The sequence below is a fragment of the Nanorana parkeri genome, unplaced genomic scaffold (genome assembly GCF_000935625.1).
Source record: "Nanorana parkeri isolate BGI_ZX_2015 unplaced genomic scaffold, ASM93562v1 scaffold764, whole genome shotgun sequence".
NCBI lineage: Eukaryota > Metazoa > Chordata > Amphibia > Anura > Dicroglossidae > Nanorana > Nanorana parkeri.
This window is the reverse complement of record NW_017307032.1, coordinates 640,831-656,172: the sequence shown is the minus strand read 5'-3', so window position 1 is coordinate 656,172 and position 15,342 is coordinate 640,831. Positions and strand designations below refer to the sequence as shown.

The following is a 15,342-nucleotide window of genomic DNA, read 5'->3' as shown; positions in this document are numbered from 1 at the left end:
ACCTGCACTTGAGGAGAACAATATAATTGTGACACCACAAAATGTTATGGTTTTACTGGAAAGTGTTATAAAAGTCCCGGATAGTTTGTATAAATATTTTAGATTGGGCCTGGCTGGTTGCTGGTGAACACCTGGACCTATGGGCAACATTTCAGTATTTTATCTATTCTGTATTGGCCTTAGTTATCAGCAGGGCCCAAGAATCAAAATTTCCACGCAATAATATTTTAGTAGTTTGCGTAACCCAGCAGCAACACCCCATTTCAACCGTTATCATATCAATTTCTATTAGTGCATCTGCAATCATCAGAACATCATTGTTTTTTTTTAACTTCACAGCACCTTCAAGAAAGTTGGATATCTGGGCAGAACGGATCCACACACTGGAAGGCTTTTCTATAGCAGTTTATTGGAAGGTATTTCCTGAAGCGCTTTATTTTGTATCATGGTTACATTGCTTTGGAGTTTCCCAAACACATCCTTTGCCTATCTCTGATCATTGTTTATATATACTTTCTTTGAGAATTTTATGTTGTAATCTCCTGGATGATTTTTTAGAATGGATCTCCGCCAGGTATATAAAACATTGCTTGAAGATATTTATCAAGGCATCATCATGTATAGTTGTTGCACACTAGAATTTGGAACTTTCACTTCATAAGTAGGCTGATAATATACATAAGCAGAGGTTGATAATAGGGAAATATGTTCAGCGCATTGATCGGTAGATCCAGAGATACACGCAGCTCGATCCTGTAGAAGTCAAGTTTGACCCTGTCCCCTCACACTTGGGTCCTAAATGGAATTGGGCAGCCTGCTTGACCAATGGGTCACTCATGCTCAGCTGGATAGATTATATCCTCATATGCTTCCAGGTATTGATACTGCAGCTGTGCTGAGCAACTTCCTCTCTGCTCTGAAAACACAGGAAGTCATACGCTAGGTACAGCAGCCATGGAGAGAACACTTAGTATTGAATACAAGGCGTTCACTGATTGAAATAGGGGTGGTGATGCCATGATCCGCACTTCTTCCAATCAGAGTACACCTTGTATTCATTCATAATAATACTAGACACTCTATGAATGGCTGCAGTACAGTACAGTACAGCACTAGTAGCTCAAACTATTACAGTGTTTTTACCAGGTATTTTATATGCATTCTACCGGTAATACGTTATACTTGTAGCTAATGTAGCTTGAAATGTGTTTTTGTGTTCAAGCATTTAAAGCTTTATGAAGCCAATGGAGACGTGACCTCCTATAGCATAGAGTGGAAGCCACTTCACAGTAACCAGAGGCCCCAGAGTGTCCGACGGTCCGGAGAGTTCAACAGAACCCAGATTAACCTTCCTGCTGTTGATAATGGGGATTATGAAATAAATGTAACTGCTATCAATTCAGCTGGATCATCGCCACCTTCAAGTATGACCACTGTTCAGCTGCCAAATGGTAAGTTCATCCATTTTGATATGGTCTCCATGATGCAAAGGGTTCAGTTTACAGTTTTTTTAAAGTTCTCTTAGGCCTCCTGCGTTTATCCCATGAAAAATTAACCTTAGAAGTATCCCGCCCCTGTGTAACCTTGCATAGAAGGGGAAAATTGAATATTCAGAAAAGAATACATAAAATAGAAGCAGTCATTTTTTTTAAAAGTTATACTATGTGAATGGGAACTTGTAGAAAATATAAAGGTGTCATCCCAATTTAGCTGCAAAAGTCGAAATACACTTTAAGTAGATATAAACCCCATCTGAGTGACTTTCTTTGGTAAAGCACTGTGTAGGGCTGCAACAACTAATCAACTAAATCGATTATAATCGATTATTGAAAAAGTTGTCAACTTTTTCAAACATCGATTAATCGGCTTCCGATTAGTTGGCCCTGTTCACGGCTCCACACACGCTGCGTGACGCACCTCCTCCCCACCTCACGCTCGCTGCTGCCAGACCAGCACGCATCCATGCTCCACACCTCCTCCCTGCCTCACGCTCACCACCCACCCACATCCATGATCGGCACAGAGACGCGGGGAGAAGAAGTAAGGAGGAGCAGGTGTGGGGGCATTTCCCTCCCCCCAACATGGTGCTCTATAATGTATTGCTGGGATTTGTATTTCCTCTATAGCTGATGGTACATTGTGCTGTATATTATATAGAGCAATGTACCATCAACTATAGAGGAATACAAATCCCAGCAATACATTATACACTGTATGTATAATGTGTTGCTGGGATTTGTTGTATTCCTATATAGCTGGTGGTATTCTGCATTTCTGCATTGCGCTGTATAGAAGACTACAAATCTCAGCAATATGACATTATACCTCGCAATGCGGAATACCACCAGCTATAGAGGAGTACAACAAATATACTTTATTATTAATAAAGCAAATCTGCTTTATTATTTTAGTTTATTTTGTTTCTTCGTTGAAGATTCTAGTACCAAGAGCTGCTAGATGATTCATACTGGATATTATTAGATCCTGGGAGTCTCTTTAGCTAGCTGACAAAACTGAGAGATTCATGCCGGATTACTTATATCCTAAAAGTTCCTACACTTGTCATGACGCATGCCATCTCTGGTTTCAGTACTCATGACTCGTCCTACGGTGGTTCTGCGTCATGAAGCAGGCCATCTCTGGTCTCAGTACTCATGACTCGTCCTGCGGTGGTCCTGTGTCATGAATCAGGCCATCTCTTGTCTCAGTACTCATGGCTCGTCCTGCGGTGGTTCTGTTCATGAAGCAGGCCGTCTCTGGTCTCAGTACTCATGGCTCGTCCTACAATGGTCCTGTGTCATGAAGCAGGCCATCTCTTGTCTTAGTACTCATGGCTCGTCCTGTGGTGGTCCTGTTTCATGAAGCAGGCCATCTCTTGTCTTAGTACTCATGGCTCGTCCTGCGGTGGTCCTGTGTCATGAATCAGGCCATCTCTTGTCTCAGTACTCATGGCTCGTCCTGCGGTGGTTCTGTTCATGAAGCAGGCCGTCTCTGGTCTCAGTACTCATGGCTCGTCCTACAATGGTCCTGTGTCATGAAGCAGGCCATCTCTTGTCTTAGTACTCATGGCTCGTCCTGCGGTGGTCCTGTGTCATGAATCAGGCCATCTCTTGTCTCAGTACTCATGGCTCGTCCTGCGGTGGTTCTGTTCATGAAGCAGGCCGTCTCTGGTCTCAGTACTCATGGCTCGTCCTACAATGGTCCTGTGTCATGAAGCAGGCCATCTCTTGTCTTAGTACTCATGGCTCGTCCTGTGGTGGTCCTGTTTCATGAAGCAGGCCATCTCTTGTCTTTAGTACTCATGGCTCGTCCTGCGGTTGTACTGTGTCATGAAGCAGGCCGTCTCTGGTCTCAGTACTCTTAACTTGTTCTGTGGCTGTCCTGTGTTCCTGTTTTCATCATTTAACGGTTGGGGATTCCTGTTGTTATGTCAGGAACAGGGCCATGGAGTCATGAGTTAAAAAAAAATAGTTGACCTAATGTTTATAAGGTTGGGTATTTCCCTCCTTTTTATTTAACTTGGTCTGTGTGTTTTTAGACTCCTATTTGGCTAAATGCCTCTTTATGTGGAGTTTGACTGATTTTATTTAAATTTCCCTCCAATTGTTTAACGGACGGGGACTTTGATTTGATGAAGCACTTGTTTTTATCTACTTTGCATGCGCAGTCCGTTTTTCTTGTTTCCTCAGAGCAGTGTAGTGCATCTGCAGTGAAGGTGGACAGAGAGGTTTCAAATCTGCTTAATTTGTTCATTATCCTCTATTTCATGTCACTTTTTCGGTAGAACAGATATACTCTGTTTATTACTATTACATAGCCATTCTTTGATTGTTCTGTTGTCTGCAGCAGGTGGTTGCAGAACCTCATAATTTTTGCCTCACACCAGTTGGAGCCGTGAGTGTTATTGTGCTTGAGGCAGAATTATCATCACAGACTGTCAGTAGGTGGGCACTGTGTGAAAGTGAATTTTTTCCTTCCTACTGTGTCTTACTGCTGGTTTTATTCTGCTCAGGCTTACTGGGAAAAAAACTGTAACTGTTTATTTTCGTCCTCCTCTTTCTCCCAGGCTTTTAATTATGTCGTTTTAATTCAGTAAGGAGTGGCATACCACATGAAAGTAATACAGCGGCCAGACATTGGTGACACTTATCTAGGTGCCTGGGGCACGCAATCTTTCATTTCTTGATTAAGGAACATAGCACATAGATTCAGATCATGAATACAATAAACCTAATGTATGCTTGTCATAGGACTATGCCATGTCATTGATGCATTAGCTGGACTGTGACAGATTCACCCAGCATCAGAAAATAATGGCTGCCTGTGTTCCTCTAAAGGTCTGCTGTTATTTCTTCTTCTGCGTTTTCCAGTCTAAGTTCACATAAACCTCGGTGTGTCTGCAAGTTTCTTCCTTTCATCCTAAGTTTGATTTTTATTTATGGTTTTTATATAAGGATTGGGAAATTCTAGATAAGCAATTTCTGCTTCCTAGACACTTAGTTCTCTGTATGCTTTTCCACATGATTTTGTTAAAAAATAATTAAATTGGAGAATCTTTCTCATACCATCTATTCGTTTACCTGGTTCGGCCCGTCAAACATTATTGTTTACGGTCCTTATTTCCCAGACTTTGGCTACTTTGACAAAATCTTTAAAGGAGAACTATGGGGTTAGGGCTTTTCCCCATAGTTCTTCTGAGGGTAACGGGAGGACACAAACTAGCGTCTTCCTGTCACCCAAAGCTCAGTATACCGCGAGCTACAGCTCGCGGTATACTGAGACGCCCTAGCTGAAACTGATCCAGACAATTTATGTCTGGATCCACCCAGCTGCGTGAGTAACAGCTGGCTCTGCCTATCTAGAGGCAGAGCCAGCTGTACCCTCCCCCTCCCCTGTCCGTTCCACCAGTCAACGCTGGAGGATCGGAGGGGGGAATCCAGTCACTCCCCTGTCACGGCTCTCTGCATTGACAGGATCGACAAGTGAGCGAACGCCGGTATGTGTTCGCTCACTTCCCGATCGACAGTTTAATTGTCACAGGTCGGCTAGAACTATGAGGATGAGTGAAAATCACTCACCTCATAGTTCTCCTTTTAAGTACAGAACAGGCAAGGCGACTGCTGGGTTGATCCACATTTTATTGTGTGGATTAGATGACTGTTGCTTCCCATTTCATATGTGAAGCGTTTCTTGATGCTTGTCGTCCTTTGTCTCGTGTGACTGTCTCTTCCATTCAAATAAGCAGAGCTACCTGGTTTAAGTCTAGGTTGTCAGAACCCCAATGCAAAGATGGACTTTTACATTTTCACAAGGTGAGAGGACTTTATTAAGCTACCTTGGATTAGATCATTAAAAAAGCTATGGGAGGTAAAAGTGAACGCTTACCTCAGATGTGGGATAATAGGGATCAGCGTCATAAGCCTGCTTCTTTTCTTTTTACATTTCTTTAGTTCCCAGTTTAAAAAGGCATCTTGCAGTTCCATACCTTTTGCGCCTTCTAAACATCCTTGGCAAGTAAAAAGTCTGCTTTTGCATGGTCTGCTCCCGCTTTTTCTATATCTGGTGGGGATGCCTGATGACATTTGAGGAGACATGGGAAACTCACATTTCAGAATTTATTTTCCTCTCCCTCAACCTCCCTGGTTCTTTGCTTTCTGGTTTCTCATGTCTCTCCAACGTCGGACGATCCTTTTTTTGTGCAGTTCAAAGTCTGTTGGATACGGGGGTTATTTTCATTATTTTTGCAGAATGTTTTCAGGGTTTTTACACAAACCCAATAGAAGACATCCTCCGATTCTGGATTTGAAAGCACTCAATGCTTTTGTACATATTCACAAATTCCGGATGTAATCCATTCGATCAGTTGTCTCCTCTCTTAGACAAGGAGATTTCTTGGTTTCTATAGACATTAAGGATGTGTATCTGCACATTCCTGTATTTCCAACTAATGGGCGTTTCCTTCATTTTGTAGCTCTTTGGGTTGTCTTCGGCTCCAAGGGTTTTTACAAAAGTACGTGCTCTGGTTCTGGGGTGTTCTTGTTGCAAGGGCATTCCAATTATCGGATACTTGGATTACCTTTTTCTTCAAGAACAGTCTCTTCCTATTTGGCCCTCAATATCTTGGCGGTGCTGCGGACATTAGAGGACTTCGGGTGGATTCTGAATATCAAAAAGTCATCCCAAGATCCATCACTTGGAGTATTTGGGTTTTCTGTTGGGTACTCTTCAAGTAAAAGTGTTACTTCCTCACAACAAATTATTGAAGCAGCAGGATCAAATTCAGTCACTTCAATCCTGTCGCCGTTGCTGTCTGAGAACCGGCATGAGAATACTGGGATTGATGGTGTCAACCTTCGAAGTGGTACCTTTTTGCTTATTTAATTCCATGATTTTATAGAGGATCATTCTTACAGCATGGGACAAGTCAGATTTAGTGCCCAGGCCATGATGTCTTTGTTGTGGCGGTTGACATCCCCTGCATGTAGTTTTCCCATTGTTTTTTAGTAGAGTAAGGAGGGGGTTCAAGTTTCTGACAGTGGTTTAACTGCTGTCTGTGATTTTCTGTCTGGGTAACAATTTCTCCCCTTTCTTGTTCAGGTGTTAAGAATTCAGGGAAAATCACCCAGGCGGGCTTACTTGGTGGAAATAAAAATATGACAAAAGATTTAACTCTTCCACTCTCTATTCAAAGCTAAAATAAATATTTAGCTAAATCAAGGCTTTCAGCAGATAATGCAGAATATATTTCTTCCTGGGCCCTCTGCCGCTTGCCATGGTTCTTGTAATGGGCATCACTGGGGTCATAGAGGTTCTCATAGGTTCATTAAAAAAAAAAAAGCTTTTGTACTTTTTTTTTTTTTTGCACGACACCCACTATTGAATTTAATAGGAGTGTACATGTAAATCGTTGTGCTTCGGAAAATGTGCAACAAATCACTTCTGTGTGAATGGAGGCTAAGTCTCATTAAAATTACCTCAAGATAAATACTCAAAAGATGTGCTCCCTGAAAATACATAATATTTTTATTTTAAAATATATGTAATGTCAATCATTTCATTTCCAAGCTGTACCTTCAACATGTTAGTGTAATTTTAAGGCCTTTAGATATTTTTCAATCAGCAGTTTTCATTAAAACAAATGGTGATTGTCATGAAGCTCCTTGTTCAGGCATTTTTGGTGACAACACTCTGTCCCTGACTCTTTATTGTTCTCCTGCTTTGTCACCCTGTCACACAGGATTCTGATGGAGACAAGTGGCTGTTTTTACCATCCATTGAAGGATAGACGAACAAGCCACTTTTGTCACCATCAGGAAAAGCGCCCCAAAAAGTGCCATGCAGCCATCACTGGAGCACATGTAGGCAGGAAGTGGCTACTAAGACACTGCAAGAGATCAGCAGCACTGAGATGCCACATATCATGGGAAAAGGGATGAAAACAAGTATTTTTTTTTTTTTAAATGGCAATTGTTATATATTTTATGATGCCTTGCTGCATCATACTAAACAAACCAACCATTCAGTTAGAGCTTACATCTACATTTTTGGTCTTTCTTTCCTTATAGATGTTGAAATAGAGAGGGCAGTTGGAGACAGCAGTGGCATTAACATCACCTGGAATCCAGATTCAAACTTCAGCTGTGGTTATGCAGTGAAATGGGTTCCTTCTTTCCACCTTCAAGGGGCTGACCTGCAGTGGAAGAGATTTTCATCACACAGGACAAGTGCTTTTATCCATACACGTAAGTTGAAATGCAGTTGCAAAGTGTCTCCCAGTTTTGAGGGACGTACCAAAAATATGAAGTCCTATGTTGGCATAGATTGACGTAGGTTCTCCAAGACGCCGGCCTATACCTTTTTATTCGTGTGAAATGTGGTTTTGTTGTGCTCCAGAAACCTGTGAATTTAGGCACTTGCTCCTTATTAACAAATTAACCCAGGGTCACAAGGGCACCACATTATTTTTCTACTTTTGTAAAGGGTAGAGTCTTTTTCCTCATTATATAAAAATTAGGAGGAGAAATAGTCAATATACTGATGCTTTGCATTGTTCTCAGTAGGAATGCCGATGCCGACTATTTGGGCGAGTGCTCATAGTCGCCCAAATGCTCCGATGCCTAGCCCGATACTTCCTGTATCAGGAAGCCGGGCAGCGCGTCATTGAATGCTGTCCGACTTTCTGATTGGCCGGGAAGCCGGCTTCATGCTCCCTTGTCACCTCATGACGATGGAAGCAGGAAGCCGGGTGCCGCGTCATTACACTGCGCCTGGCTTCCTGATTGGCCAGAAAGCCAGCTCCATGCATCCTCGTCGCATAGTGACGAGGAAGCATGGGGACGGCTTCCCTGCTAATCTGGAAGCCAGGTGGCGAGTCATTACACGTCACTTGGCTTCTTTAATGGGACTTCAGGTATCGGTATTCGGTATCTGCGAGTACTGAAAAAAAACATCGGTACTCATACTCTATACCGAAATACCGGTATCAGTGCATCCCTAGTTCTCAGCAAAACAGCTGGGTGAAGTTGGATGCAGCGTGGACCTGAGTCTCTTAAAGTGGACTGCATCCTCACACTCTATACAACAGTGCATAGAATGTGATAACTCGGGGACCTTAGACCGCTGCACCGCTTGCACAGTGGGTGGGCTCTTGCCTCAGCTACACCCTCTGCGCCCCCTGTTGCAAAATTCTGGCTTGTAACTGTAAGTGCCTGTGTGGATGGGCTTTGGGCATTTATCAATTACATTAGTTTGGCGGAATTCATTGACATTCATTGACAGGTGCATTAGACCTGCAGTTGAATCTCCTTCTGACCTGCATTTGACCCCTGCAAGTGCAGCCCTATAGACTTGTATGGTAATCCAACACCCATTTGAAACTAACAAAAGCCCACCAAAACAGGCCCTAATACTTTTTAAAGTGAGCTGGCTTAAAACTTTTTTAGGGTACAGAAGTGCTAAAGAGCAGAAACCTTTTGCTACCTGCAAGTACTTGGATTAGTCTTCAGATTGTTCACTGTGCCCCGGTAGAGACCCTTGGATCCTAGGCTCAGACTGGACATAAAACTTCAACTTCTGCTGAAATTAAGCCCCAACCTCTCTTGCATGAAGCTCCTCCCTTCCACAATGAGTTTTCAGGTGCCAGAACTTTAGTTGTTATTAGAGATACTAACATTTGACAGATGAATGCCAAGAAATTGGACTTGCTGGCAGTGAGGCTTGATCTCAACTTTGGTTGAAGTTAAGGCCTCATGTACATCCTAGGCCTAAATTAAGGAACTGTTGTAAGAGTTCATACAGGCACAGACAGCACAAGGGTCTGGAAGTTCAACATTTAGAAAAACTGTTATGATCAGGTCAGGTGCAGTATGTTGAGATGTTTTCTGATTAGATGAAATGGCTGCCCTTCCTGTACTTATTTGCAGTTATGTAATTTGTCTCTCAGAACAAATCCAAGCTGGTGTCCGCCACAACATATCACTGTATGGCTGCAGAGAGAACAAGTTTCAGCTTCTGAAAAGCCTCATTGCATACACAGAGGAGCTACGTAAGTATTGTCACTGTCACCGTTATTATGACTTGTTAGCCGCAGAAACAGAATGCAGCTAGGAGTTCTTGCAACAGTAGCTACCGACTTTCCACTCATTGCTGTGTCCTAGAATGTGAACATGGAAACCATGCACTCAACAAATGGTTGTGTGTGGACAAACAGCAGACTCAGGTGTGTTGAAGGTACACATAGGCTGCAACCTGGGGAAACAATTGGGGATAATACTGATAATACTTTATAAAGTTGGTTCTGTAGAATTAAGGACACTAAAGACATGTGTAAATACTTTCACACACACACACGTACGATTTTATGATAATAAAAGGCATTATTTGTGTTTGTGTATTGTAAATTTTAATTCTTTTCCATCACCAGCTCCCAAAGTGTCTCCAAATTTTACTGTCCAAGAGACTACGTCGAACTCCATACTGGTGAAATGGGAACCTATTCCAGAAGATAACCTGTGCGGATTCCTGCAGGGTTATCTGGTCTACGTAGTGAAAAATCAGAGCGACTCCTACTTTGCCAAGTTCAGGGATCTAGGTAATTATTGTGCTGCATACCGAGCAGAATGTACAGCATCTATACATGTAACAAGCAAATACATCTCCATCTCTCTCTCTCTCTCTCACTCGCTCTCTTTTTCTGCTTCTGTCTCTCTGTATCTTTTGCCTTTACTTTATTTTTTCCTTTCTCTGTATCTCCTATCTCTTACTGTTTTTTTCCCAATCCCTCTTTCACTCTCTCTCCATCCCTCGCTCCCACCCGCTCTCTCTCACTCACTCTCTCTCTCTCTTTTTCTGCTTCTGTCTCTTGGCATCTTTTGCCTTCACTTACTTTTTTACTTTCTCTGTATCTCTATCTCTTACTGTTTCACCCCTCTCGCTCTCTCCCCCCCTCCCCTCTAATTTTGATGACAAAAATTAAATTTTGGATGACCCATCACTTTCTGTCCCTGTGACATGTATGCATTCAGTTCATATGATGATTGCATTTTCATTTACAGTAACTTTTATATATTCCTTTCAAGCTCGTCACTCTGAGACTAAAATGAAGAATATCACAGACTTGGCTGTAAGGGTGTTGAAGATTGAAGATCTACAAAGTGGAACAAATTACCAACTGGGTCTGCAGGCCTATACCAGAGGGGGACAAGGCCCAATCAGATCGTTTAGTGTTGTGACCAATGACAATGGTATGTACTTATTGTAACAAATGTTTATTATGTGTCACCTTATCAGTACCGGTGTTTCCAGTCATGCATAAATGTGCAGAAATAACATTGAAAATGCAGGATATTTGGGGTTGTCTGAAAAAAGAATCCTGATAGCATTTGAAGTCTCACAACTTTTTTTAATTATAGTCATGTACTCCCACATGTTCTGATATGTGACTCATTTTTACTTAGAAATGCCTTAAAATACCTTTTTGTCTCTCTGTGAATATGCTACTTAGTTCTGTAGTGCTCTGTGTTGGCATAGCTGAGTTACAGCCACACCCCTCAGCACAAGAGTCCTTAAGGTGCCCACACACCTTACAATTATCTGCAGATTTTCTGTGGTCAGATGGAAAAAGTGCAACAGATTGGTCCAGGTGGAGATTACTCCATCCACACAGTTAAGTGTAGATGGAGGAATCTGTTGCACCTTTTCCATCTGACCACAGAAAATCTGCAGATAATTGTAAGGTGTGTGGGCAGCTTTACACAGCCTGACTTGGGTGTCTGTCCAGGTCTGTTACGGAGTGCTGATTACAGAGTGCGCTGGATGTAATTCTGGTGCCTATTGGACTGCAAAGTTCTTTAATGGATTGAAATTCCAGTTTTGTTGTCCTAAAACAACCCCTTCCATATCAACTATACAAGTTGGAGTTATGTGTAAAAATGTTAATTATTGTACCTCAACATTCAAATGAATGCATGTATTTCATTTTGGCCTTTTCTTACACACAAGAATTGTGAATTCTGTGAAAATCATTTTTATGGGCCATGTCCAGTATTAATTTAGTGTTATAGGCTAATAGACACCCTCGGTAAATACATATTACTTTACCACGCACTTGAATTTTGCTGACAGGTTTTCCTTATAGTACTAAAACATCTGATTTTCATCGTACATACCATTCACTTAACATCAAACACACAAAGAATGTAGCAGCTGCTCTGCAATATCTCGAACCCTGAAAAAGGGGGACTTTGCAAACCCAGAAACATGTTGGCGTCCAAGCTTTGAATAAATACAATTGCTTAACCTTGACTGGCTCACCAATTCAGTAGCGCTGCATTTTTTTTCTATGCCTGGTCTCCGTCCAGTAGCAACGGCATGATCAAAACGCCATTGCTTTGGTCATGTGATCTTTTCTGAAGAGAATGATCAGATTTTAGGCTAAGCTTTTAAGTGGTCAGTGCTACCTGATCACATGGCCAGATGCTGGAGTTTGGGCTGATATTGGGCTTCTGACGTAAGAGTAACTAAGGTTTCTATTTTTAGTATTATTTTTGATGACAATGATAATATCAATCATGAAAAAAGAAATTGTATTAATACAAAGGGTGTGATTAATATAGACTGGTATAAACAGATGTTTATACTTTTTAAAATATGAAATCATTTTAGCCTCATTTGTTCAGCCAAATATCCGGGAAGATGCCTTGTCTAAATTTTCCTTTTTTCTTTTTTTTTTAAGCTCTCGGTTTAATCCTCGCCATTCTGATCCCGATTGTCGTCGCCGTTGTACTCGGTATAGTCACAATTGCCATATGCTACCACAAAAGAGAATGGTAAGTAAATAAGTGCTTGTGTGGTCAGTCCTTTGGTATCTGAAGAAAAGGATCCATTTAACATTTGTGAACAATATATAACTTTTTTCCAGTATTCTATGGCTGCTGTTGGCACAAAACTTGAACTATTTCCATTCATAAAGTGTAGCTCAAGAACCCTTCACAGCATGTTTGCTCTCTACTGAGATTTCTCTTAAAAGCATCCTGCATTCTCCCAGAATTTCTTGAACTGGGAGTTGCTGAGTGCTGCAGCGTGTTGGGGTGGCAGCTGCACTCAGGCCCATAAGGACAGGAGGCCTAACTATGACTGCTTCTCTTTCTTATTTTTTTTTATCTGAGGGCTCACATGGCATCCTGTCTAGAATAGGGCAGCATATTACATTCCTTTATATTCCCTTCCCTCACTCAGCTCACCCAGCTTCCATTGCATTGGTAAGCAATTGGTCAAAATGTAATTCACCAAAAAGTAGCCAAGATAAAACAGAATAGTACTCTTTGGATGTAGGGTTACAGTTGATGAGGTAGATGACTTTAAGTTATGTCTTTGAGCCATAGTTAAGGCCTATTTCTCAACAACTGACATTTAACTTGCGTGATGGTGTTTTGTACATAAAGTGTTTTTTTTAACATGAAAAATGGCATACCGTCTGTTTGTACAGGATCAAGGAAACCTTCTATCCGGATATTCCAAATCCTGAAAACAGCAAAGCTTTGCAGTTCCAGAATAACATCAGTGAGGTATGTCTGCCACCACTGCAAGCAGTACAGCAGCAGGTGCATTTTACAGAAAATGAACTTTTATTGGATTTTTAGTCCGGGGAGCTGTCCTGGCAGAAAGTTCAGATGAGATTCTCATTGATCAGTGCAGTACACTGGTTGGCGTGGGCGTTGGGAGTATGCTGTCTGATCAGCTAGATGCAGAGGGAATCTGGGGGAGGTTAGAACATTTTATTTATGAAAAGTTAAACTTGCCCTTTAATATGTACAGACTTGAGGAAAGAACGGAAAGGGGGGGAATGATTGAAACCTTTGAATACAATTAAGGGTGTGAATAAGGTTCAGGGAGGCAGTATGAATCGAAGATAAAGAACACAGGAACCTGACTTCAAGCTAGCAGGAGGAAAGTTTAAAACTAATCTTAGAAAGTATATTTTTATCAAAAGAGTAGTTGATGCTCGGAACAGAATTCCAGCTGAGGTAGAGCGGATGCAGATGGCAATAAAAACCTTTGTAATGCAATGGTATATAAGCTAGTTCGAGGCCTTGTCGGTGGTGAGTAGGTTTGTGGTGACACGACTCATTGAAGAGTCCTTTGAGTGGGTCCCTTCAAGTGTCTTAAGATTGTGGGGGTAGGTGAGGAGCTATGTGCATAAATAGAAGTCTTGGAAATGCTGGCCAGTTGCAAAACAATGATATTTTTTTAGTGTACGACATAAAACATAGCCAACGCTGGGTTTGTCATTGCAGTAGACACTCCAGAACAAATTCTCATATTTTGATACAGACTGCAATACTCATGACCGGCAGATCTACCAAAGCCTTGAAGAAGTGGGAGCCTGAATCCCTCCTAACATGTTTGCTGTGTGTTATGTCCTACACTTTTAAAGTAGCCCTTATTCTCCAAATAGCTTGGGTTTCCAAGGCTTTCTATTCACATATGGTGCTCCTTGCACACCTCAGCAAGCAGTGTTCTGTGAGTGCAGGGCACCATGACCAGGGGGTGTGTACTGCCTTCTGGGTTCACATGAAAAGGGATCAATTACACTGGGCAACAATCAGCTCAGAAGAGGACCAGCAGTAGTCCAGGCAGTGGTGAATCTTCATGATATAGGACTGGGGAGAAGGTAAGTGTTGTAGCTGTATATATAAAATAAATTGTGAGCAGAAACTAGGGCCGTTGATGGAATATGTGTTTTTTGATTGCGGGTTGTTTGTAAGTAAAGCATTACCACATGACAGAAAAATAACTTCCTGCCTTTCGGTTTTTTTCCAGGGTACCAAAACTATAAAAACACTGGAGATGAACCCATGTACCCCTAATAGTGTTGAGGTGGTTGAGTCCTTTTATACCGTTCCAAAAATCCTGGACACAGAACTGAATTCTCCAATGTCCGAAAGCGGCCAGCTTCCTGAAGATGGGTCAGAGGCTCCCGATGATGACCACATTGTTGTTTCTTATTGCCAACCCACTAGTCATGGAGATATATCTAATCCAGTGCTGGATGAATCAGCCACTCCTTCCCAGGTGGTGTATATAGATGTTCAGTCCATGTACCAACCGCAGGTCAACTCAGAAGAAGAGCCGGAGAGTGACTTTTTGGATAGCAGTGGTTACAAGCCACAAATGCAGCTACCTATAAGCTCTGTCACCATGGACAGTCATGAACCTGCAGAGGATACCTTAGTGGAATGTGCAGGTTATAGACCTCAGGGACATCCTAATACCTGGGCTGTGGATTCACCAGGTTCCCCTACATCCATTGGAAGTGAAAATGCTTCTTTTGGGAGCCCTTGCTCTGTTAACTCCAGACATTTCTTGATCCCCCCAGTGGACAACAAGGACTCCCTCAAACCAACTCATATAGGATGGTCAATATCTTCTCTCTTTCAGAACAAACAGGATGATTGAACAAGGGATTCTTGACTGCTATAAATCATCTAGTGTATCCCTCAATCCATCCAGGAATTCAGGAGAAAGGCTCTCAGCCTGCTGAGTGTTTTGTACAGACATTGCAATGAAGGGTGGATTTCAAGAAATATATCAGATATCTTTTTGATGGTATCTGTTGGCATGGGAGCTGGATATTTCTCTGCACCTTTCTTCTCAAAGCAGATGGAAAATTGTCATTACCTTAATTTGACGCCTCTTAAATATACTAAAGTACAACCTTGCTGGTAGCTTAGTGTTAGAGAAGAGAAGAGTTATGTTTTACCCAAAAATTTGTGAAAACCAGTTGCATCTTGCACAATTCAAAAAACGTTTATTATCATAGACAATGGCTGGAAAGGTGGTATT

General features: G+C 41.8%; 1 protein-coding gene across 1 annotated transcript in view; it reads left to right on the top strand.

Annotated features, from left to right (window-relative positions):
- The window catches only part of LIFR (leukemia inhibitory factor receptor alpha), a 43,042-nt gene extending 28,087 nt beyond the window's left edge, over positions 1-14,955 (top strand). The window contains exons 11-20 of the mRNA XM_018564599.1: positions 340-416; positions 1,223-1,443; positions 4,690-4,700; positions 7,566-7,742; positions 9,443-9,544; positions 9,923-10,090; positions 10,578-10,742; positions 12,233-12,326; positions 12,986-13,064; positions 14,320-14,955. Of these exons, the coding sequence (XP_018420101.1) occupies positions 340-416; positions 1,223-1,443; positions 4,690-4,700; positions 7,566-7,742; positions 9,443-9,544; positions 9,923-10,090; positions 10,578-10,742; positions 12,233-12,326; positions 12,986-13,064; positions 14,320-14,955 (1,730 nt within the window). The remainder of the gene's footprint in view (positions 1-339; positions 417-1,222; positions 1,444-4,689; positions 4,701-7,565; positions 7,743-9,442; positions 9,545-9,922; positions 10,091-10,577; positions 10,743-12,232; positions 12,327-12,985; positions 13,065-14,319) is intronic.
- The last annotated feature ends 387 nt before the right edge of the window (positions 14,956-15,342 follow it).